Below are 26,567 nucleotides of genomic sequence, written 5' to 3' on the forward strand. Positions count from 1 at the left end.
AAAAATATTAGTGTCATCAGATATTCTGGTTCCCCTCTGTCTTTCCTTAAGCCTAATCAAGCTATAACTAAGGCCAAGTCTATGTCTTTCCTTCCCACAGACCCTCTTTAGGGGAGCGTTTTATGTTTATCCTTATTTCTCTATACATGTGATTCAAATATTTCAGTATAAAACATGAAGACGCCCATTTCTCCAGCCTGCTTTCTGGCAATTTCAATCAAATCTTTTAACTGCAACGTGCAGGCTGGCGAAGATCATGTTTCTGCCGACCTCACATTTTCTGCATGCAAGAGATTTCTGTATCTGGAAAAGGTTCATTTATCTTCCCTGACTTGTTAATATGTAATTGCTGAGTATCTTCTGTTTTCACAATTAGAATGGAAGCCACTACTGAAATGCTGTCAGTCAAACTCCTTTTGTTTATAAATTCATCCAACTGGAAGATGAAGAAACCGATGTCTGAGCTGTATAATTGAGAAGATTCAAGGCGTTGTGGTTGTTTGGTGTGTACATGTGATGTGAGTGACTCATCACATTTTTTTTTTTTTTTTTTTTTTTTTTTTTGCGGTACGCGGGCCTCTCACTGCTGTGGCCTCTCCCGCTGCGGAGCACAGGCTCCAGACGCGCAGGCTCAGCGGCCATGGCTCACGGGCCCAGCCGCTCTGCGGCATGTGGGATCCTCCCGGACCGGGGCACGAACCCGCGTCCCCTGCATCGACAGGCGGACTCTCAACCACTGCGCCACCAGGGAAGCCCTCATCACATTTTTGACCTTTGTTTTCACCTTTATCTGTATTGAAGTTTGCTTTCCTATTCTGGCAGAAATATAATTCTCATATATTCAGAAAGAGAATTATTTATGAAATCACTCAACTGTATAGGAGACAAGAGACAGTTAATTTCTATCTCATTTTGTTTTTGATTATGAATTAGTCAGCTGAAAATTGCAGAAGGACCAAGCTGTATGAGAGAGGAGAATGATCACAGCAACTTCGAATTGAAAGACATGCTGCAAGTTTCTTAGAAAATGCCAAATACTGAAACCATCTCCCTTAAAGATCCAATTAAAAAGAGGGTTCATCCACCTATCAATTATGGATTTGAATGTCTTGGCTGTCTCAAAATATTAACCTTCATCTGCTGGGCTAGGACTTGTAAATCATGAAGTTCTCAGTGGAGAAACATCAGCTATTGACCATTTTAAAGTCCATCTGAAGAAGGAAAAGCAATTCTGAATATGAGTTTATCATTTGATTCTCTCACATTTCAAACATAAAATATACCATAGTTTTAAAATAAATAATGTCTAGTATTGGAATTTTTTTGGTTGTTTTGTGTTCTCTCATCATTAATAAGGAATGAGAAACAGGCTCACAAGACAACATTTTATCTACCTTCTTATCAGTATATCTCCACCATTTTAAACCTGACAACTTCTTTCCATTGCTTTGTTTCTAAATGTTAAGAGGAGACAAACTGTGTTTTTTTTTTCCTACTTTCATGGAAACTATCCAGATGCCAAAAAAGTGAAACAAAACTCATGCATTTCTGATCCAGGAAAAGGGAGATAGAGTATAAACTTGACATATCTGTTCCAGAGACCTGTGTTCATGATTAATTCTATGGAGATGTTGAATATTTGGATCCTAAATCCAAAATCACAGAGAACATATGTCCTAGTTTCCACAAGACTGTCCTGGTTTATGGTGTTTCTAGGCATAAATATAAATAGCAACCCCTTTCACTTTAAAAAATATCCCATTTGGGACAATATATGGTCACTCTTTGCAAAATAAATCAACACATAATTTTAAATAAACAGTCATGGCACAGAGAGTGTTCTTTCTGTCCATTTTGTGATACCTAGCTTTTTTTTTTGCAATTATTTCACACACACACACACACACACACCTGTGAGGTAAGTCAAACCTTAAATCCTATTTTCTAGTTTCAAGATAAAACAGATAATCCACATGCCTTAAATATTCTACTACGGGGTTTATTGAAATGTGGGTTGCAGCACAAAGAGTTTTCCTAGGTGTACAAACTTTTACTTCGTACTAATTCTAAAAAAGTAGAGAAAACACTTGAAATTCATCCACTGTAGGACTCAAATCTCCTCTTTCAAGGGTTTAGGGCATAATAAATATAGTACAAAACTACACTTTCACAGGCACCCAGTAACTACCTCTCATTCATCCAGCATATGTTTACGCCGTGTCTTGGACGGGCCATACCTGTAATGGGCACATCTTGAAATTGCAGAATGCACAGAAAGCGCCAAGGAGCTCAGACCTTTGGGATGGGAAAATACTTCTTCCCAGAGAATCTTTAAATGTAGGGCATTTGATATGCAAAAATAATGACTAGTACCTATGAGCTCACAATCAAAGTAAGCATGGCTCACACTTCTGCACAGACTTTCAGCTCAGTTTGGAATTGCCGAGGGGGCTCTCATCTTAGGCGTGGTCACGGGGCTTCCACAAAAAAAAGAAATGTTGGCGGCGTTATCCAAAAAACAAAGACAATGTACTTGGATTAGAGCTCCTAATTCAGGGAGGCTAACACTTGTAACTCCTCTATTGAGGAGAAAGATCAAGATTTCATTTCCTTAAGGTTTATAATAGTGGAAGCCAGCTGAATGAGTAATATCTATATCATAGCTTTCTCATTTCCTTTTCTGTGATGCATCCCCAAAGAACTAAGTAGCATTTTGTTAAAGGGTAAGGCCAGAATATATTTAACAAGAGCCAGAAAATGTTATTTCACTTCATAAAGGAAGTTTTACCAAAACTCACTACCTCCTTGAAACAGAACAGAGAAAATGAACCAAATGTCATGAGCCAAATTTTACTCTTCAGATTGAGCATAGTTTTTATATAGACCATTCATAAATCTAAACACATGCCTATAGTAAAGCCAGAAGACAGCCCCAGATGATACATTTATTCTGCTAATCATTCTAAAACAGCTGAAACTAAGGCTTAAATACTTCTGAGCCAAAACAGACAGCTAAAAATCCTTGTTAAATGTACAGCAGCTTAGTAAAGAAAAACGCACAGATGAGATAGACTTTTTTAAATGATCTATGACCTTCATATGTAATAGACAAGAGTTAAGGGAAATGGTTAACCCGAGCTTGGTTCTCAAGAAATAATGAAATGCATTAAATATTTTCTGTGAGTAAAAGACTTAACAAGAAAATCAGTTCATATTAGCTCCAAAATAATACTGATAAGGAGTGTCCTTCAAGAAGGATTTTCTGATCTAATTGCTATTGTCAAAGTTGGTACAGGCTTAAGACAAATACCTCTAATGTGTACCCACAAACCAGATGAAATTAGAATAGGCTTTCCCTAAAGACTTGGTAAACATTCAATTAAAACTTAACAACTGCCAAGTATAAGCCAGCCCCTCCTCTATCAGATATCTCGGTATAATGTACTTGGATAACATCAGATATCTCAGTAAAATTACTGGAACTTTCACAGGGGTTAAATCTTACTGTCCGTTTTTTTTTTAAAGTAAGGTGATTGAGGTATTCCCCGGGATAAAATTAACTTGCACATTCACAATTCCCTTATCTATTGTTTCAATATTGGAAAGAGGAAGTGATGTAATTACCATGGCTTTAGGCTGATAAGCTAAGTTTCAACTGCTCATAGTGAAGAAAAATTATTTTACTTGATATTTTCAGTCATATTATGAAATCACATCCTATTTTCCAATGTATATTCTACCCTGTTTCACAATGCTAATGTATTTACCTTCATTTTTCTTGATGGTAAAATTCGGATTGTTGACCATTTCTGGAAGAAGGCTGTATAAGAAATAATGTCCGTTTTTGGGCTCATCTTTGTCCGTGGCACTCACTGTTTGAATGACCTGTAACATAAAACTTGACGTCAGCACTTCTGATGACATCAGAGGGCTTGCACTGCCTTTAAAAGCTGAGTGACATTCCTTTAGTAGAGTGATACTTTGGTCCAAGGAATATTTTTCAGTTTTTTAAGTTGTTATGGATGGTTCACACCAAGAATAAGGAGAAACATTCATCACTTTAAAACCTAGCTTTGATAAACTGATGAAAATTAGGGTCACTACTTTTGTGTCCATTTGGTATCTGTGGCTTGAAATGGCAAATTTAAGGGTATTTGAAAATTCCACTGGGCAATTACAGGCTTCTTTCCACTTTGAGTATGTACGGGCTTCAAGAATGAAATCTGGGATTGTTACAGTGATTGTAGTGTGGCTCTTGGGAGGATGTTGGAGGTAAAGTACTTAAATCTTGAATCCTCACAACTCCTCTTTCATTTTACTCATTAGGTTACAAGTGTTTGCAAATAGAATGTTCCTCGGCACAAACATCACTGCCACAAACCTTTCTGAAGGGTTGCATCTCTTCCCTCCCAATAATGAATACTGTTTTTAAAGCTAGTGGATAACACATGCAAACAATGCTTTGGAGTGTATCCTGAGATGAATAAATTATAGGGATTAGAAGAATTACCACCATGCAGAGAACTGTTTGGATAGATACACATACTCAGAATTGGTGCCAGTTGAATGTGCTTATTTCAGTTGCAAAGCTGCATTAACTTAGTGCTAAGTTGTTCCTTGGGATGTCAGAGAATTAGCTTAATAATTCATATTTATGAGTCTGTGATATTAATAACTTCCATATGAAACACTGGGTAACAGCTAATGTAGTAAAAATTATAGCTTAAACTACTACTGTAAATAGTTACAACATAATTTCTACCAAAAAAAAATGCCTATGAAGCATGATAGTCAAGGGTGTAATCAGATTTACCATAAAAAATTAACAGGGAAGTACTCTCAGGTTTGTGAAATTTAGAGAATTATGATGCCTAATGTTGTGTCAGTTTAAACAATTATGTGCCACTGAACTTTGTCAGTGTCATTAAAGAGAAAAAAATGGATCACTTCTTTGTGAGAAAGAGACATCATTGCCTTGTAACTTATCACCTAAATAAGATATCACCACAATTTAAGAACATTTTCAATAGCTGTGAAGTTTTGCATTGTTATCACCCACATGCTATACGATAAGCAGTGCATCAAGGTTATTTGGGGCATAAATGAAATAACTTCTCTCATTTTCTATTTCTCCATTTTTGTAAATGGAACATATTCCTACTTTGTAGGTGTTTTACTCCTGTTAAAGACCTTGTGAAATGTCTTATAACTGTACTTAGCTTGAGTAACAATATAACAAAAAATAGCACAAAATATAACTCATGGTGGAGACAGTGAGATAGTCATTAAGTTGATGGACTCTGAGCTGCCTTGACAGAAGTCATAGCCTTATCCTTTACTCATTGCATGAAATGGAGGGATTTACTTAACTCTTTGAAACTCAGTATTTCTAAATTTTAAATAAAAGAATACTTTTCTCTTAGGGTCGTTTTAATTCTTTATGTAAATTCATGTCAATCTGTTAATACAGTGTCTGGTTCCTAGTAACTGTTCAATGAGTATTAGTCATCATCATTATTATTTATTATTTTTTCTTAAGGTCACTACCATTTATTCATGACATAGCACATTGATAAGTGTAACAACTTAGATGTTACACAAACGGGCCTCGCTTCCATCAGATTAGGTGGGAAAGCAATTATATTTACTATATCTAAACAGCTAGCATATTTGCCTTGACATTTAGGTGCAGAGAGATTCCTTGGGCTTCTAGTTTTATAAAGAAGAAAGAATTAAAGTACAAGGGGAAAAACTGAAACACAGATGACTCTTTTATAGACAACCTACATGTACAAATATTTAACAGAATAATTTGACTTGAGCCTTCTTTTAGGCAGTTATGAAGAACAAAGGGGGGAAAGTTCCTTGTGAGCACATGTAGCATCGTCTTCTCCCTTTACCCAATTTTGTTTCAAAAAGACTTCTAGGGCTTCCCTGGTGGCACAGTGGTTGAGAGTCCGCCTGCCGATGCAGGGGACGTGGGTTCGTGCCCCGGTCCGGGAGGATCCTACATGCCGCGGAGAGGCTGGGCCCGTGAGCCACGGCCGCTGAGCCTGCGCGTCCGGAGCCTGTGCTCCGCAGCGGGAGAGGCCACAGCAGTGAGACGCCCGCGTACCGCAAAAAAAAAAAAAAAAAAAAAAAAAACAAACTTCTATTCCCAAGTGCACCTGTTGAAGAAATCATTCCTGAAGTGTGTGAGCGCATGTGAAGAAAAAGAGCAAACAAAGAAAGGATGTCTCCACAGTGGCTGTATCAATTTACATTCCCACCAACAGTGCAAGAGGGTTCCCTTTTCTCCACACCCTCTCCAGCATTTATTGTTTGTAGACTTTTTGATGATGGCCATTCTGACCAGTGTGGAGGTTCCTTAAAAAACTAAAAATAGAACTACTATATGACCCAGCAATCCCACTACTGGGCATATACCCTGAGAAAACCATAATTCAAAAGAGTCATGTACCAAAATGTTCATTGCAGCTCTATTTACAATAGCCAGGACATGGAAGCAACCTAAGTGTCCATCAACAGATGAATGGATAAAGAAGATGTGGCACATATATACAATGGAATATTACTCAGCCATAAAAAGGAACAAAACTGAGTTATTTGTAGTGAGGTGGATGGACCTAGGGACTGTCATACAGAGTGAAGTAAGTTGGAAAGAGAAAAACAAATACTGTATGCTAACACATATATATGGAATATAAGGGGAAAAAAAGGGCATGAAGAACCTAGGGGCAAGATGGGAATAAAGACACAGACCTACTAGAGAATGGACTTGAGGATAGGGGGAGGGGGAAGGGTAAGCTGTGACAAAGCGAGAGAGCGGCATGGACATATATACACTACCAAACGTAAAATAGATAGCTAGTGGGAAGCAGCCGCATAGCACAGGGAGATCAGCTCGGTGCTTTGTGACCACCTAGAGGGGTGGGATAGGGAGGGTGGGAGGGTGGGAGGGAGGGAGATGCAAGAGGGAAGAGAGATGGGAACATATGTATATGTATAGCTGATTCACTTTGTTATAAAGCAGAAACTAACAAACTATTGTAAAGCAATTATACTCCAATAAAGATATTTTAAAGAAAACACATGAAAAGATGCTCAACATCGCTAAAAAAAAAAGAGGATGTCTTGTATTCTGGGGTGGGAATCATTCGTAATTAAGAGCATTCTTAACGTGTATTTAATGGCTAGAGCTCCTACAAGCAATACCATTTCTAAGTCATCTGCATGAAAAAGACTCATACATGCTGGCGAGTGAATCTACATGTTACGCTCTCACAACCAAAACAAAAGAGGCAATAATTTAGCTTACCTGAAGTAAATGAGTATAATCACCTGTCATACCACATCTCAGAAGTTTGGTCTAAATATTACATCTGCAATAAATATTTTTTCCACCATTTATTTAAGTCAGGAAATCTGTTAGCCATGCAATTTCTGAGCTTGCTGAACCAAAAAGTCTTGGGACAGGGCCTAGAAATCTGCATTTTAAAGTCTTGTAGGTGATTCTGATGCATGCTTAAGTCTGGGATCCACTCTTTTGAGTCAAGGGAGAAGATTGGTGTCCATAGGTCTCTTATTACTGTTCATTAGAAGAGTTTGTACTGTCAAGTTTACATCAAAATCAGTGCATGACGTGTTGGGAAAAAAGTGATGAAATGGTGAATCTTTAAATTAACTTCCAAATATCCTATGAACTAGCTATGGTTAAGACTTTGGTTTAAACCATTTTTGACACTTCATTTTATTTTAATGCAGTGGCCACTGTCTGATCATTTTCTCTGAGAGTAGATGCCTGGTAGATCACTTGAAGGACTTTATGCTATTAAAATGCGTTAAGTTACCCACATTTAAAAGGCTGAAATTTTCATTGATGTAATGACATCTGAACACATTTGGCTTTAAACAACAGGAGAAAAAGAATAGATTTATTCAAGGAAGTGCACCTCCACACAAGCAGATTTTATAGGTACACTGAGTTGATGGCAAATGAAAACTGCATGCATTTCCCACTGTGAGCTACTTGGACATCAGCTGATTTTTAAGTAATTGGACAACTATTTCATGAAAATGATATCAAAATTTCTGAAGAGGTCATAGATTTTTACTAGTAAATATACAGCATTTAGCGTAAATATTTTCCTTTCTAGCAATAAAGTTAGGATGCAGTTGAAAAATCTAACGCTTGATAATTCATTGTGGATTAATTTCAAGGGAAGGTAAAAGCTAATATACTTCTCTATCAGAAAAACAAAGCATATCTGAGATCGGGCATAAGGAAATGAATTTCAAGGCCATACTTGAATTTCCATGGGAGCAGACTCTGATCTATTTCTTGAGAGTACTGATTTGAAATCAAATGACCTTCCTAAGCGTAAAACTGAAAAGAAATTTTTTTTTAGAACTGTCGGCCATATCGTAATTCTGACTCTTTTTTAAAAAATTATTCATTGTTTATCAATAATGCTAAACCTCAGGTCGCTTTAATTAATATAGTTTATTAAACATTATTTTAGATTTTTATAGTAACTCAAAAGAAGTTAATAGTAGTAGGTTTCACTGTCATTATTAACTTTTCAAAAGGCAAGCAGCCAACAAACAAACACATTTCTGATTATCTGATCTGTTGACAACCTTAAAACTCTCTTGGAATCTATTAGAATATCCCCTGTGAGTTCCTGTAGTTATTGTTCATTGATTTGTTCTTAGATGATGAGTTGGGTTCCCCCCCCTCACTGCTATTAGAACAGTGTCTGGCACATAGTAGCTTTTTAATAAGTATTGTCTAAATGAATAAATGAATGGATGAATAAATAATCATGTCAGGCATGTTTTAGCATCACTACTAATTCTTATGTAACTTTGAGAGGTAGGTATGAAGAGATTTATCAGAACGCTAGTGCATCAAAGACATTGTAACATCTGATCCCAAGTAAATTAGGTAACAAACTCCCTACATCTTCCTGCTCCGCATGTCAGACTGCCTCAAAATCTTGTTGGCATTCATATCTTCCGCATGTGTACTTAGTTAAATTGGGGCTTAGACTTCCAATATTTTGGAGAGTGCATAAAGATGAACTTATCCATTCTTGACATTCAGGTACTTTGCTTTATGGATATTAAGGTTCCCTTTTGATTTCGAAGGTGGTAGAAAGAGAGTGAGTGAGGAGACATCAAAGGCAGTACAGCATAATTTTTGGTTTTCTATTCATTCTTTTGCCTATTATTGATAGTTTATTTCTGGTTACCAATGTTAACATTTGGTTTTCTATTCATTCTTTTGCCTATTATTGATAGTTTATTTCTGGTTACCAATGTAAACGTTCCTGAAATACTAGCTTCTATTTCTTAGAGCAGTAGTCTTCAACTTGAGGAAGGAAAAGATGATACATGAAAGTAAAATTGTATGAAATTATTTATATATGCACATATATGAAGGAAAAGTCCAGAGCTTTTATCAGATTATCAATGGTGTCCATAACTGAAGGGAACAAAACAAAATAGGCTAAGAGCCATCCCCTGAAAGAGCGGTCTTTGCAAATACAAATTTTGTCTACAAGAGAAATCAAGTTATACCAATGATAACATTGAAAAAGGAGGACATACAGGAATTTGAGGAAACTATATGAAAACCCACATGACCCAATTATCCTCAGTTATTTCAAAACTGTGTAACATAGTTCAAATTGAGCACTGCTCATATCCATTTAATGGACAGTTCCTGGATACTTTTTTTATGATTTGTAAGGCAATCCAGTTTCTATCAAGATTTTTCTTTTCCTCCCCAAAGTGTTGTCCCATGTCACGTTTCTTTGCATGAATATGTCTTTGTCTTTAAAAAGTATTAGGCGGCTACTTAGAGCATGTATCTTAGAGGTCTGACCTATAGAAAACACAACAGGAGAATGTAGATTAGATTGTATATGTTTCTTTTAAACACTAAGTGAAGTCCTCAGTCCTCTCGGTAGACATCTGGGGCCTGTGCCTTCATTAATCCACCACAGAACTTCTGACATTTTCCTCAGTTTCGTTCTTTTACAGTCCCTTTCCCTTTACTGTAACTAAGTTAAGGTAAAATGATACAAAGCAAGGACTCTTAAAGGATGTATTTACACAAAGTTTGAATTTTCCAGTTTCTCCTGTTTCTTATTTTCTTTTGCTTGTCTCTGCATATTTCATCTGTATTTCGTGCATCTCTGAAATGATCAATATTTTTGAAAAATTACTCCATCACTTGCTGTGCTTTGAAAACCTCATTAGTAAAGTCCACAGTTTTTAACACAATTTAGAAGTCTCAACTGCCTTTTTAGTCTTACCTCCTCTCCATCTTCCACTACACAACTTCACAGGAATATTTCCTGATGCCTCATTAATACCATAAACATTACTTCCTAGGCTGAAAATGCATCCTATTGTTTATTCTTCTTAAGCAAGATTTTTCCAGCTGGCTTCCATTTGCCACTAGTTGTATAGTTTTCTCTGAGGGAAATTCAAAAGATTTTATAATCAGCTATGTTTGGTAAATGCCCAAGACCATTTGGTTCTAGCCCTTTGGGGATTCATATGTATTTATAAATGCAAGGGGATCTTACAGTGAAACAAAACCAGTAGAAGATAATGTTCTTTAATTTCGGTTAATACAGTGGTTCCCAATCTTATTGGGAAAAACATGCGCACACACACACCCAGACACACCACACACCATACCATATACTGACATGCTATACCCTAAAAGTGTTTCTCAGGCTGTCACTTTAAGACACGCTACCCTCTAGAATATAAGTCTTAAAGGCCCGGAGACCTCTGTAATCTCCTTTTGAAGGTGTTGTCTCTACATAGCTTGGTGGTTATAGCACTAATTCCATTTGCATCTCTGCCCTTCCAACAATACATCAGCTTCTCTCGGTACCAGATCTTACCCAATTTATGTCACTAACACAAAGCCTAATATGACTAAAACCTCCTCATAGCTAGTGTCATTTTTACTTTCTTGAAAAAGACGTGCTCATCACCATGGCTTCCATGAACAAATAAAAACAAGCATGCACATGTGCATACCACGCTTCCATCTAAATTCTTATTTACTAACTTGTAGGTTGAAAATAAAATGAAGAGAGAACATCAGTCAGTAACGACCCAAGATTTGTAAACAATCCTTTATACCATTGTTTCTTCTGTGGATCATCAATCCTAATATTTAGGCGAAGGGCCAGAATAAAGCATGTGGATTTGGAATCACACAAGAGGTTCAGTCAAAGCATAGAGAGGCTGCAAACATGACTTCAAAAAAGATTTAGATTGTATGTGTTCCTGTAAGTTGATTCTGCTGTACTTAAAAAAAAATAATTATATTAGCCCACAAATTCATATGGGGAGGAATGAAGTACAAGCCCTTTCTTCACTCTTGACAAATACACTTGGAAATTATCAGAGGAAGAGTTATTCCAATACAGGGAAATAGACTGTCCTCTTTTATATTGACCCATTTAGGCATTGTTTATAGTGTTTTGCTCCAAATCAAGGATCATAAATATATAACAATAACAGCAATAAAAACAACAAAGACAATACTAGTAAAATATTTTGCTTTTGAAACTATGAAACTAGTTAAAATATATACTAATAATTACAATTATTTATTGAGCACTTGATATTGAGCTAGATATTTCTAAAATGTGAGAGTTTAAACTAACAGCAGTTAAGACCCAAGGTCACAAAACTAGTAAATGGCAGAGCTGTGACTCAGACTTAGATTGTGCTAGTTTCAAACCTTCAAACCTTCAAAAATTCTGAGTTTTTTTAAACTTTTTTGCCTTTTTCTTTTAGCTTTTCCCCTGTCAAAATTGCACTCTAAAAGTTATACTTCTATTAGTGATTCTCTTGAAATGCTTTTTTACATGTGAATTCTTCAAATATTGTTTTATACATTCCACTAATCTGCCTTCCCCTTACTTCACCTAAAGTAAAATGAAAATCATATTTTATGCATTTTGTTGAGGCCATCAATTTCATCTGTTCTAAAATCAATCCTGTCTCTCTCTTGTGTATGCAGATAGATCCTGAAAGATGCCCTCCGGCAGGAAAGTTAAAATTAAGTCTCCTATATTTATTGTTTCATGAGTGTTATAAAATGCCATAATTTCATTTCATTGTTTCACATTTGTTAGAAAAAGACCAACAGAAACTAAAAATACATATAAATATGGTAGCAAACTCGTTTACTGCTGCTATTTATCAAGGGATAATTCTACTTTTCTTATTATGTGGAATGCTTTTGAATAGAGTGTGTTATTGATCACAGGAGTTTGTTTTTTTTTTTTTCTTTTGAAAAGTGCTCACTCTTGATCAGAATCTTATTCTCATTACTATTTTTCTAAAAAGTGTGTCACACAGGCAATGGCATTTCAAAGTCTGCTCCTTGGGAAGCATTGTGAAATCCTAGAAAGTACAGGGACTGGGGCACCTCCAAGAATAGACTTTGAAGCCCATCTTTCCTACTTTTCATGGCCTTAGTTAAGACCCTTACTCTTTTATCAGCCTCAGCCCCCATATCTGTAAAATGTCATTGCAACACCAAACTCCCAGAACGGTGATGTTGATTGCATGTTAGATGTCTGTATGTATTATTTCATTCATGGAAGCATGCAGCCTCCCCAGTCACGTCTCTCCACCTCCACTGCCAGCACCTTAGGCCAGGCTACCATTATCTTTTGCAATTACAACCTTCTACATGCTCTTCCTGTTTAATTGCAGGTGCACGCGTCTGCATGTGTGTATATGGATTTTATTCAAACATAATACTCTTTTTGTCCAATTTCATTCTTGCTTATTACACTCATATTACATTTGCTTATTACTCTTATTATACTCAGCCACAGATGTCTTCAATTTTTCAAATAAACCAACGTTTTTCTCCCTTCAGGGTCTTTGCACAAGCTTATTCTGTTGGCTAGAAGGCTCTTGTTTCCACTTCTTGTATGACTACCCTTTCTCATTTTTGTTCAGTTTCAGCCTAAATGATATCCCTTTAAAAAGTAACTTTCTTTACAACACTACGTAAAGTAGATCTCTGCTTTTTCTTTGTTCTCTTCTGTCTATACTGTGTAGTTTTCTTCAACTCAGTTTTCAAAATTTATATTATTGACTCATTCTATGTTTTTTTATTATCCGTCTTCCTCATTCAGTTCCATTGGAGAGAACACTTTTTTTGTTCTTTTCACATTGTCTCCCCAGGTCATATTACAATACTTAGCATCTTGTAGATACACAATAAATACTGTTCAATAAATAAATGATTTTTCATTTGTGCACTCTGTGTCTGTGAATAAAACAAGTGTTTCCATGGTAATATCTGAGAAACTAATTATTGAAATATTTGTCACTGCTAAATCAGAATCATTCTAAAATTTTGTGGATATCCATTACTACATGACAAGCATTGGCTAGATATGTATCTGTAAGTATGGGCTATTATCTTTTTTGACCTGTGATATTCCCAGGATAAGCAAACTTTATATTGCTGCAGTATTGGTCAGAGATAGAAGGGATTAAAAGAGATAAACCAAGGTATGTTTTTAACCCGACGTAATTAACTTGATGCTAAGTAGAACATCTCGACTTCTACAGATGGTGAGGAAGCTCAAATTATACTCCACTAGATTTATTTATAGTAACAGGGGAAGCTCCTTCCTAAAGGAAAAATAGCTGAAGAGGTCGGTTGCTAACTAATTCTCAAACAATAAATATTCTCTGAGACTAAACAAGAGGCCTTGAGTCACCCCTGGAAACACAGTATTTTCAGTTCAGTCCCTGTGTCAGTGAACCATCTGGAGCACATTACCCTAATTCTGTATGTATGGTAAGCAAGAGGTAAGCACCTGAAATCTTAGAAAGACCCTACTGAGGAGACAAGATGTAGGACAGAGTTATGGAAGGCCCTCTGTCCAACACTGGTCACTGACGTTCTCTATTTCTCTTTCATGTTTGGTTTTGAGTATGGTGTTATCATAGTGAAGGAAGATACTGGTTTCTCCTGAAGGAGCTGTTACCTGGTCCTCCACCCATCCCACCAGAGTACCATTCTCTTCAGACAGAACCTGGTTTATCCCCAGCTGACTGCTTTTCAGCACTTGATAGATGTTTCCTATCTCTTGTGGAATGTGTCCTATACTAAGCGGTCTTTTCATTAAGATAGTTCCATTTCCTCTCACCTCTTCAACCTCCTTTCTGCCCAGAGGATTTGAGGTATTTTCTTGCAATTCTACCACATCTAATTTTCTCAAGTGCTTACCAGAGGGAAAACTCTATGAGGGAAAAAGACTGATGTTTGTCTGCCACTAAATTCCCAGTACCAGCCAAGTCTTGGCATACAGTTTGTGTTTGACAAATATCTACTGTCTCATCAAAACCTATCATCCTATTAGACACATGAACTTTCAGATAGCTTGCCTTCTAATTTTGAAATCCTCAACCCATACGCTCATTTCTGCTTTGGCCATTAAAGAGGAGCAAGTGGAGAGAATCTTTTTATTCATCCTGTTAAACTGAGGGCCAAGTAATTTGTAAATGACTCTATCATGGCATTATTGAATTGGAGACTAAAGGTATACGTCACCTTATAACTTTTAACTTAAGATAAATTACCTGTAACTATTGGGGGAAAATTGTTTTAAATAAGAGTAACTAGCCATCAGAAAATACCACATCAGCATCTAATTCTGAAGTGGAGGGATTATTTAAAAGGATTCTAATCAAAAGGGATTCCCGTTGAGTTTTTATAATATTGACTGTGAACTCTCTTTGTCATGGGTGGTTGTTACTCTCTTAAGGGAACCAATTCAAGAAAATGTCATCTTTTACTTCAGAATTGTGGGAAGGTGGGAGGAAGAGACAGGACTTCCAGTTCTACTTTCAGAGTAAAGCTATGCCAATTTAACACAGATGTACCATGAACTAGAGATCTATCTTAGAGGAAGGTGGCCTCCCTTCTTTCTTTTTCTTTTCTTTTCTTTTTTTTTTGGACTCTTTGTTTAAATGAGTCCAGCGGAAAAGAGTCAAGTGCAGTAGAATTCCCTACGTTCATGTTGATACTGGTTTTCATTTTGTGAGATGTTTTAAAGAACTCTTTACAAAGCCTCACTCAATCCAGAAGATTTTTTACGGATTGAGTTTTTTTAACGGCTTGTGCTTGATTATTGCTAATGATTTTCAGCTGCATCATCTCCCAGGAAGCTGACCCCCTCGAGTTTAGCCTTAAATCCATATCTTCCAGGCAAACTAGACATTTCACAGCCACCTGCACTCCTTTCTCTGAGGCTGTTATAAAGCAGACATTAATTGTTGAAAAATATTGAGATGACTATGAATTTAGTGCTAATTCAGTCTTTGACATTTGTTTTGCATGAATGTGATAATGAATATTCTAATTTCAAAGTGAGTCAGCCATTTGTATGGTATTATGAGACATGATTGAAAGTGTATCTATGTTGAACTTATATAAGTGAACGCTATTTAGTGTGGATAACAAAAATGAATTTGGGAAAATGTTAAATATAAAAATGAGATACTTGAGCTATTAAAAGTGACTTAGGAATGATATAATGAATCAAACATGAGTTCTGACTAGCACAAAGGATTCAAGGAATTCAGGAGCTATTTGAACAACTGCGTGTGTATCAACCAGTCAGCTATATGTCCAAAACTTATGCTGAACAGACAAAGATCTGATTATCTTCATGTAAATATGAACTCTAATAAACATGCCTAAATAGATTCATTTGAGGATAAGATAGTGCAGTGGACACACACAACATAAACATTTTTTCACAGAATGAGTCATTCATGTTGATTTGCAAAAATCATAAAACAAAGAATCAACTTTTTTTTTTTATTTTGATCTTGCATAGGAGAGGGGATGAAACAATGCATTTTTTTCGGAGGATAAAAACTGCTGAGGAATCATTAAAACCTTGGAAACAGTCAAAATCCACAGGGTAAACCTCCAGATTCCAGGAGGTCCAAAGGCATGCATGTCAATATCACAAGTGAAGCCAATGTGTAATTTTTGAAATATCAATGCCATTGACTCTCTGAACTTGTGTGATGAGTTTTGCATGAACAGTGGAGTTTTACTTAAATTCTAAAGCATTTGACAGTTTCTCTATGATCAAAAATGTCTGGCTTATAACTCTGTGATTGGCTACATTACCCCAGCAACAATCTGGCCCACACAACCATATCCTTGAAACTGACCTGCATATATTTTGATCAGACTCTCTCCACCAACTGCATTCACCAACTTAGCTAAATGATATTTGCTGCCAAGTATATATACACTCCATCCTCAAAGGATCACAAATAAAAACACTCAAAAGATAAGACCGATAGAGGGCAATTTGACATGATGAAATTAAGAAACATTGAAACTAATGTTAGAATATTATTTTTAAAAAGAGGTCACCTTTGGCATATGACTGCTGAAGGTGAATGTTTTGATTATAGTGACATTTATGATGTCTAAGTGTTTAAAATTACTCAATTTTATTATTAGAATTTTAGCTTTTACTTTGTATGTGTGCACATGTATGTGTATCTTTTTTTTGTAGATGGAAACAATGCCAATCCTTCAGATACAGGAGAGTAGTCTAGGGGAAAATGCCCACTGTTTTATAGGAGAGTAGCAACTTGATCTTTTGTAAGAGTTAAATAAAAGTATAGAGCCACAGTTCTATTCCTTTCTTAGGTGGAAGAAATCTGACTCTTGTCAGGTAAACTGCTCGGCAAATAGTAAGTTGAATTCCTAACACCCACGTGAGGCACAAGAATAGTTGGATTAACAACTCCAGTGTCATGCTGTCAGCTGCTGTTTATTTAAATTAAAATGTCACCATCCAGAAATAAATTAGGAAGTTGAAAAACGATAAATTTCTTAAACATACAGTACTTCGGCACCTTGTTAAAATAAGTCTATTACATTTGTGTTTTTTAGAACTTTACATAGACTATTTCCATTTTGACATTCAGAGTATAGCAGGTTTTGTTTTCGTTCTTCTTTCTTAACTCTCTCCCTCCTTCCTCCCTCCCCCCTTCCTTCCTTCCTTCCTCTCTCCCCGTCTCTCTCTCTGTGTCTGCATTGTCCTATCTAAGCTACATAAGACAGTTTAAAAGGAAAAAGTTCCATCGATACACATCGATACACAATTATCAGATGCTTCACTTGCATGTCTAAAACATGTCGTTCACATTCTGTCTAGCTAAGTGCAGCTACACCTTTACAGATTTAAAAATTCACTTCCTGCAGTTGGTCTTCCTAGGGTTCCAATGTCATGTGTTATTTCTACATTTGATGTGAAACAAACATGCCGTCCCATGGGCTTTTCCCTCACTTTCCGTCATTTGAAGGTTAAAATGTTGGCCCCATCACTCTAAGACCTCCCCTGTGACCATCCACACCCCGAGATATTTTAAGATAGTTTTTTGGCTCGGGGTTCATGGCACAGCAAGTCATTCCGTTTCAGGAGCCAATTTGGTCATAAGTAGGAAGAGAATGAACATCTCTGAAAGAAGAATACTCCCTCTCTGTTCCCGTTTGGATGTTTCTTGCCTATGACTTTGCAGATCGTGAATGATGCAAGTGCACACTATAATGCAGGTTAATCAAATATGAGACAGTTGTATACAAACATATTCAGCATTAACAACATGGAGATATTTACTTGGCCGGGTTTTCCATTTTCACATAAAAATGCCTCATATTCGGATGCGAATTCAGGGGCGTTGTCATTGACATCCAGCACTTTAATAGCAACAGGTACTCGGGATATCTGACTGTGGTTCCCTATGGGAAGGAAAAAATAACATCAGCATTGAGGATATTGCATTTTAATGTGCAATTCAACTTTCTTCTTGAAAGCTTGTGTGTCTGTTTCAACTTCCCTTAATTAGGGTGTTTTCAACATGGTGATTATGGAATCTGACCATTCAGCAAGGAAAAATAGCAAGTGCTTGGCTGCTTAAAAAAAAGTATAAATTATTATTCCAAACACCATTTGCTGGAGCTTAGCTTGATAAAGACCATCTCTGAATAAATGAAAAGAGGTTTCCTTGATGAAGAAAGCTTTATTTTATTGATAAAGCCCATTGTACAAAAGAAAAGAATGCTGTATTGCAACAAAGATTTATCTCTTTCTTTATCTTGGGTAGACAGCCCATTTCTGCACTGTTACTTGTTCGACTGACTATATATTAAAGATGAACATCAAAACCTGAAAAAAGGCTAGAACCAAATCAGTTGTTGAGAAGGCATCTTTAATACTGGTAAAAGGGATAATCTTAAAGAAAGGGAATCATATCTTTTATGAATTTTATTTTTTATTCAAAATTGACCTTGGGATCTTTTTGGGTAAGATAAGCCCAAGTTATTTTAATATGTCATTTTCATAAAGATTTTCATCAGTGTAAACAGATAATAATCTTTTAATCTTTCCAGGTCAATTCCAGTAGCACAGACCTTAATCCTTAAGCCTTAAGTCCTTAAATTTAAAAAATTATACACACACACGTGCACACACACGCATACACGCACAAATATGCATGCACAGAAATCTGGCCCATTAATACATTGCTGACTTGGCCCACATGATGATTTTTCATTTCTAATAAATGCAGTACCATTTGACTCTGACTGTACCATGCAATAATCTTTTGATCGCTTGTCAATTACACAGAATGCATTGAAAATGGCCAATTATTTATTTGTGTTTCTGTGGCACTGAATATTTATAAGCAAGCTAGGAGGGGAAAAATCTTTGGCTTTTGAGTATGAAGAAACAGACTTGTATTTGATATATCAGACTCTTCTTTTTGACAATTGGTTAAATTCAGACCTCTGAAACCTTCAAATACTCATTTTTTTCATTACATATAAAAGTGTTTTAAAGCACATGCCAAATAATCACAGCCATGTTACAATTTTATAGTTGGTTAACCCCACTGGCAATGCTACAAGATTGGAATTTAACTACCATGGCTATTCTCCAATATTCTAATTTGATTAACTATGGATGGATGAATATTATCCTTTGGAATTCCAACCACCTCAGTAATGGAACAAAAATCTCAATTCCCAAAAATCACACCAGTGGCCTTAAATGTCCTTTTTCTTTTACCTAATATGTTCTTTTTCTTTTACTGTCTTACGTCTAATGAAATAATTCATTCCCATTCAGAGAGGAGGCATGCAGCTCCCTAGTTTCAGTGGAAGGGAAAATTTTAAAAAGTGTAACACATGACTCTGAGGACAAGAAACTTACATTCTACCCTTTATCTACTTGAATCAGGTAGATAAATGAGTTATAAGGTATTTGAAATAAGGTCTGATTATGTCCTTAAAGATTTACATCTCTTTTCTAGTATGACCATGAGCTGAATAGCAGCTGCTGAAGAGTAAAAAAGGGAATCCAGTGTTTGCAGGAAACAAATGTTTGGAGCCCCATCTTTGCCTCCCACTACCAATATGATTCTGAACATGTTATTGAAGCTCATTTTATTCCTGAGGACACTGAAACTCAAGACCTTGACACCTTATTTAGAGAACTATTATACACATTATATGAGAAGAATTAGAAGTGCCCAGATCATATTGGGCACATCGTCAAGTGTATCTTAGAGTTCACCTTTTATAATTGGAAACATCAGCACCGTGCATATTCAGTGTGCACTATGTACAGTGCAAGGTATTTCACAGAATCATCTCATTCAGTCCTTACTGAAGAGCTATGTAATAGGTAATGCGATCCCCATGTTGTGGATTACTGATGTGGAGACTGATATGCACAGGGCTACATGCCTTTACCAATATGACTCAAAAATTAACTCCAAGACTCCGAAATGTAGTTTTGGCCTTCCAAACATGAGTCATTTTCACAGTACTATATTGATGAAGTTTAAAACAAAGTATATTTGCTTGTTGTTTGTTTACTGGTAAGATAACTAATCACTGCCATTTCCTCAAGAATGCTTATAGGCTTGTTATAAATTTTTATTGCAAGTTTGACCACTCTTTGAAGTTTGAGTACAAATATAAAAAATCAAGCTGGATAAATCTAATGGGTTGTACCACAACTGATATTCTCAGAATTGCACTAATAATCTGCAAGCCTCTCTGAGAAACTGAACAATTTAAATTCCATATTTTTCCTCATACTTTGATTTTGCCTAAGGTCTCTTTAGTTGATTGATTTTATTTTGTGATTCTCTGTATTTCAACTCTAAGGACTATTGATTAGTTAGTTACATAACATTCATTTCTTCCGTGCCACATCTTAGACCAACTCTTGTGTATATAAGTGATTAGAGGAGCCTTCTATTATGTTTCAGTCTCGTTAAGCATTGAATTCAGAGACAATGATCAACATAGACTTGAACAGTGAATAATAGATGCATTGTCTTCGAAAACTGCAGGTACAAGAAAAAGCTGTCGTACTCTTTAAACATGATTTTGTTCCTGGGGAAGTGAAGAAAATGCTGAGCTTACTGAGTTAGAGTCACTGAAAATGGTTGATTGGGCCAAGTTTACGAAATATGATATTCTTTGTCTTCCCTCTTTCTCATGCCTTGCGCACACACACACACACACACACGCCACAGGCAAACATGCATATACAGATTTTACTCTATTTTGGCAAAAGGATAATTATGCCAAGGCACATGTTCTTAACTTCTCTCTTCTCTTTTCTTAATCTCACAGTTTTAAGAAACTGCAATTATCTCTTAGCTCTAGATGGCCAGCAGGTGGTAAAACTCAAGCATAGAGGCTAGAGAATCTCCATGAGCTTCTTTCTGGGATAACTTTCAACATTAAAGTAATATATGCTTTCTCTTATTGTAAGATCTGGGACAGGGTGGTGGTTAACTATCCAGGGGCCCAGATCCCTAGAATAATACCATCTAATTTTTTTCTGTTGTTAGAAGTAATGTAGGTTTGGGAGCTATCACTTAATATTGTTAGAAGATCACGAGCATAGGGGCTATATCATATGATCACTGGTGAGTCACTGAAATATTTTTTGATGAGATTTACAATTTTAAAAGCTAGCATAAAGCTTACTGACAAGAGAAGTTATGGTTTGTTTTAATTTTGTTTTCTTAAGCAAATGAATGTCCCAGACATTTACTTTATTTCTTGAAACTGCTAAATCAAGGAGAAAAACAATAAAATATAATCAAACGATAAACTGGTGCCATATATCCCCAAAATATCCCCCAGTGTGTTTTCATTACCTGTATTAGATGAACGCGCACAACTGAAATTACTGCACCCTATAGTGCTTGACACAAGTGTCATAGTTAAATGCTGAATATTCACTTTTATCTAAATTAATGAAGTGATGGGAGTTCAAAATTTAAAGATATTATAGAGCAATAAAATTAATTAGATAAGCTTCTAAGGAAATTATTCATGTCCTTTGTGACTGGCCCCAAAATGTTTGCCTTTCATCTGATACACAGACATTAAATATAAAGATATTATAATTAGAAACTTGATTAGCATTCGTTAAAGATTAATTTTCTAAACACAGGAGATGTGACAAAGTGGTCTGGAAGGAAAAGCCCATTTCAATTGGCCACAAAAGTTGACTGTTTTCACATAATGATGGAAAAAAGGCTGAAATGGCACCTACTATAAACAACTCCTTGACTTCTACCATTTGAATAGTAGTGACTTCCTGTCACCTCTCTGTCACGTAGCCTCATGAATTGCCCAATAATTTTGCCCTTTTATAATCAAAGGTAATGGAATACTGCCAAGTCTGCGTTACTTGGGAATTTGCTTCTAACTAGTTTCCACGAGCTGCTGTTTTTGCAGACATCGATTGAAATAAACAGCCTCTCCTTTTCAGGCTATAAGAGAGAAAATTGATTTGACAAATTTAGATATACTGGTGGGTTCAATAAATAATTCTTGAGCCTTCTACGAGTGGAAGGATGGAAGGCATGAGCAGTAAATTACAGTCAACGGGGGGAATGCAAAATAGTGAATTTATAATTGAATAGGGATGAGAGGAATGCTGAAAGTTTATAAAACAGGAAGATTCTAACAGTATATGATTGACAGAAAAGATAGCAACTTAGGAAATTTAAAATGAAACTGATGGGAATTTCAAAGAAGGTCTTGGAAAATAATTTCAGTCGTGAATTTAGGCTCTCTGGTGACTGAAGATAAAACTTTTTGATGTACATTTTGCCCATAAATGGTGTGATAATTTCTAAATCATTAGTTATGGTTTATTAATTCATAGATTAGCATAGAAACAAGGTGGAATATAATTAACCAGTGGACACCAGGGTAGAAAATCTGTTGGGACTTTTTAAAAGTTTTTATTGGACAAATATATATCACTTATATGTGGAATCTAATAAAAAATGGTACAAATGAACTTGCTTACAAAATAGAAATAGACTCACAGCTGTAGAAACCAATCTTATGGTTACTGGGGGGAAAGGGATAAATTGGGAGATTGGGATTGACGTATACACACTACTATATAAAATAGATAACTAATAAGGACCTACTGTACAGCACAGGGAACTCTACTCAATATTCTCTACAAAAATATTCTGGAATATTTTTGGTAGGTTTTTCTCTTTATAGTATTATTTTTATGTGTTACCCTTTCACTAACATGGCAACTGTATTGATGCACCCGTTAAAACACAATCTATTATCTCCCTCAAATACATACCAAGAAATTTCAACATCAAGGGAGCAGTTGACCACCATAATTTTAATAATTTTTCATTATATGATTGTGAAAATTCCAGCAAGCCAGGCTGTAAAGAGAAGTCATTCTATTTTACTCCTTAAAATCTCAGTCATATTTAGATTAGTTTAGAATTAAATGAGAACTTTAATCAGAGGGTGTCTCTGGTATCAAATGAACAAAGCTTGTAAGGCATAGTTTTTGTATTAACCAAGTAGTAGCTCTCTCAAGAAACGTAGAGAAATGCTTTCTCTCACTGTGCAAGTTGTGGACTTAGACATATTTGAAAATGCCTTAAACTCTTTGGAGAAAATGACTCTTAAATGGTGACTTCAGTTTAAGTCCTCACTGACCCCTGTCTGTTTTCCCTACTGACTACAAAAATGCATGCTGTCTGGCTCCAGCATTTTCAAATGCTCTCTAAATAGGGAGAAAATGTGTAGGTCTTTTATTTATTACATTCATCTTAAGTGAACCTGGACGTAGTGGAATCCTTGGCAAGACCTCACTCCACCTTTTCCTACTCTCTACAGTGAACCCTCCGTATCCTTTTTCCAGCTCACAAGAGTTGAAGTCCTAAAGAATAAGGTAGGCACATTTATGGTTGTTAAATTCTATGGGAAAATATTTTAGAGCCATTGAAGTAAGGACTGATGTTATGAACCTCTTAGATACTATTTATTTATTAAATATAAAGCTTTAAAACAATCATGTTCTAAATAAAGGCAACATTAATGGCAGTTTATAAATGAAAAATTAGTACTAATGGGAATGGAGCTATTACATTTTCCATTTTTTTATTAATATGTTATGTAATATTACCTACTGTATAATACATTTATTTATTTTTGGCTGCGTTGGGTCTTCGTTACTGTGTGTGGGCTTTCTCTAGTTGTGGTGAGCAGGGGCTTCTCTTCGTTGCAGTGCACGGGCTTCTCATTGCAGTGGCTTCTCTTGCTGCGGGCACGGGCTCTAAGCACACAGGCTTCAGTAGTTATGGCACGCGGGCTCAGTGTTGTGGCTCGTGGGCTCTAGAGCGCAGGCTCAGTAGTTGTGGCGCACAGGCTTAGATGCTCCGTGGCATGTGGGATTCTCCTGGACCAGGGCTCGAACCCGTGTCCCCTGCATTGGCAGGCGGATTCTTAACCGCTGCACCACCAGGGAAGTCCAATGTTACCTACTTTTAATTCTTTTTTAAAAAAATTTAAGCACTTACTAGTTTTATTTTATTTTAATATACTAAACATTTTAACTTAAAATTGATAGATATGCATTATTTGCCAAACTTTTTCCCAAGACCTTTTCTTTGACAATTAGTCTGCTTCTAGAGTTCTGAGTTAAATTTACATAAACCATTAATTCATGGCTTATGATTTCCAAGTATTTTTTTTAATTAAGGTAATATTGGCTTAGAACATCATATAAGTTTCATGTGTACAACATTACAGTTCAACTTCTGTATACACTACTGTGCTTACTAAGATACTTTTAACTCTTTATGTATGCTTACCAATTTGTTTCCTTTAGTTGTCTACATTTTTTGTTTTGTGTGTATGCATACATGGTTTTTACGTGTTCATTTTTGTTTTGTTTTATGTACACCTCTCTTTTCTACTGTGTACTACTCTTGCTGAATTTGTGACTGGAAAATACTGACTCCCTCCTTTCGCAGCCCTAAGTGCATGTTTAAATCCTTTTTATACATCTCATCTTTCTCCATACTGTAAGAGGCGAGGAAACAAAATGCCGTAATAAGTTTATTATTCCTTATGCTCCCTTTGGTAATCTAAGTCTTTGCAAAATCTCTAATTCTACTCTGCCAACAAAAATTGCATTATGCTTCTATTACTATATCTTCAGTGTTTTTTTCCCTAATTATTTCAAATAGGATTGATTCAAAATTATTGGAACTGAATTTCTTGGTATTACTCTTACAATGCAATTCAGTTTAAATCCCTTATATATTAGAATCTTAATAAAGGAGACTCACACTTTCAGAGGAATATAGATTTATGTAATATTGAGTTTAAATGCTCATTCAACACCAGCTTAGAATAACATTTGTGCCCCTAATACACGCACACACATTCACAGACACACTTTATTAGGGAAGAAAACTAATATTGTAAACTACCCAGCATGTATTGTGTGATCTGTTATGTACTATTTCTTTGAGGTTTGTTGGGTTACTGTGAAGACATTATTTTCTTAAATGGGAATATGATTTCAGGCTATGTAAGACTGAAATTTATATGAGTTACATATCAGAGTAGGGAGTAAAGAACATCCAGTGCGCCTAGAAATCATGTGGACGCTTGTCACCTTGCCCATATTTACTCAAAGCCAAGAAGTGGTAAAGCTGAAATATTAATCCAGGGCAGTTTTATCAACAAGTGGAAAAAAAAAAAAAACCCACAGAAACAAACAAAACTGATTATTCCCCACAGGCTCTCTTTAGCATAGCACTCGTAAAACATAACCTTAAAATATATTTTTAAGATGGATCACTTCCCAAACAATACAATATCCTAATAAATTAATAACCTCAAAAGAAGGGTTTGATGATTCCATTAACATGGAATTTTTATTAGTGAATTTATTTTTAGAAATATAATTTTCATATTTTTAATTTTTTGGGCCACTCCTTACATTTTCTTGTGTGAGATCAACTTTTGTAGTAGAAGTAAGCCATGAAAACAATAAAGTGTATACACCTTATGGTTTTATTCCAGTGTATTGTTATAAAATGAACATACCCATTTAACTATCACTCAGGCCAAGATATAACCAGCATCCCCAAAGCTTCCCATGTACCCCTTTCTCAGTCATTATGCCCTTCAAGGTAACCTCTACTGTGTTTCTTAACACTATATTAGTGTGCCTTCTTCAGAACTGTATAAAAACTGAAATAATATAAAGTACACACTTTTGTATCTGACTTCTTTAGCTCAATATAGTATTTGTAAATTCATTAATGTGGTTGTAGGCAGCTGTCATTCATTCTTTTCCACTGTTTGGGAAAGAATTTCATTGTATACATACAGCACCATTTATTTATTTCTCTTACTGGTGGATATTTGGGTTGTTTCAGTTTCATGCTATTCTGAAAAGTGCTGCTATAAATATTTTGTGTATTTCTGTTGGTGTACAAATACGTGAATTCTGTTACGTTACGTACTTAGGAATAGAACGAAAGATTATAGAATATGGCTCCTTTCAATTTTAGCATATGCTTCCAAATGTGTTTTCTAATGTGGATGTGCCAGTTTACACTCTGACCAGCAATGTATAAGAGTTCAAGTTGCTGCATGTCTTCAAGAACACTTGGAAAAGCCAGTTATTTATTATTTGTTTTTCATTTTAGTCATTGCAGAGGTGTACAGTTATGTTTCAGTTTGATTTTATTTTAATATCTTGATGATTTGATGCTAAGGACATATTATGCTTACTGGCCACTTGGATTTTTTTTGTGTGTGTGTGAAGAACCTGTTCAAGTTTTTGCCATGTTTTAATTGGTTATCTATGTTTTTCTAATTTATATGCATATTATATATTAAGGATACGTGTCCTTTGCTAGATATGAGTGTCACAATACGTTTCCCTACTCTGTGGCTTAATTTTTCACTCTTAATAGTAACTTTTGATGAACACAGATTCTTAACTTAAAGCTGAATTCATCAGTTTTTGCTCTTATTAACTTTAACACTTGTTGCAACTGATTCATTAATTATTTGCATAATCCAGAATTTGAAAATTCTGTTATTTTTAGAAGGTATATTATTTTTTTCGCATTTACATCTC

The 26,567-nt window shown here is 35.7% G+C and overlaps 1 protein-coding gene across 2 annotated transcripts in view; it reads right to left on the reverse strand.

The window, feature by feature from the left end:
• CDH8 (cadherin 8) overlaps nucleotides 1-26,567 on the reverse strand; it is a gene marked incomplete at both ends in the record, with an annotated part of 356,696 nt that overhangs the window by 53,417 nt on the left and 276,712 nt on the right. For both annotated transcript variants that reach the window (XM_082677661.1, XM_082677660.1), the window contains 2 exons: nucleotides 3,768-3,885; nucleotides 17,721-17,842. In XM_082677661.1, the coding sequence (XP_082533787.1) occupies nucleotides 3,768-3,885; nucleotides 17,721-17,842 (240 nt within the window). The remainder of the gene's footprint in view (nucleotides 1-3,767; nucleotides 3,886-17,720; nucleotides 17,843-26,567) is intronic.

Source organism: Grampus griseus, assembly GCF_964374135.1.
Source record: "Grampus griseus genome assembly, chromosome: 19".
Lineage (NCBI taxonomy): Eukaryota > Metazoa > Chordata > Mammalia > Artiodactyla > Delphinidae > Grampus > Grampus griseus.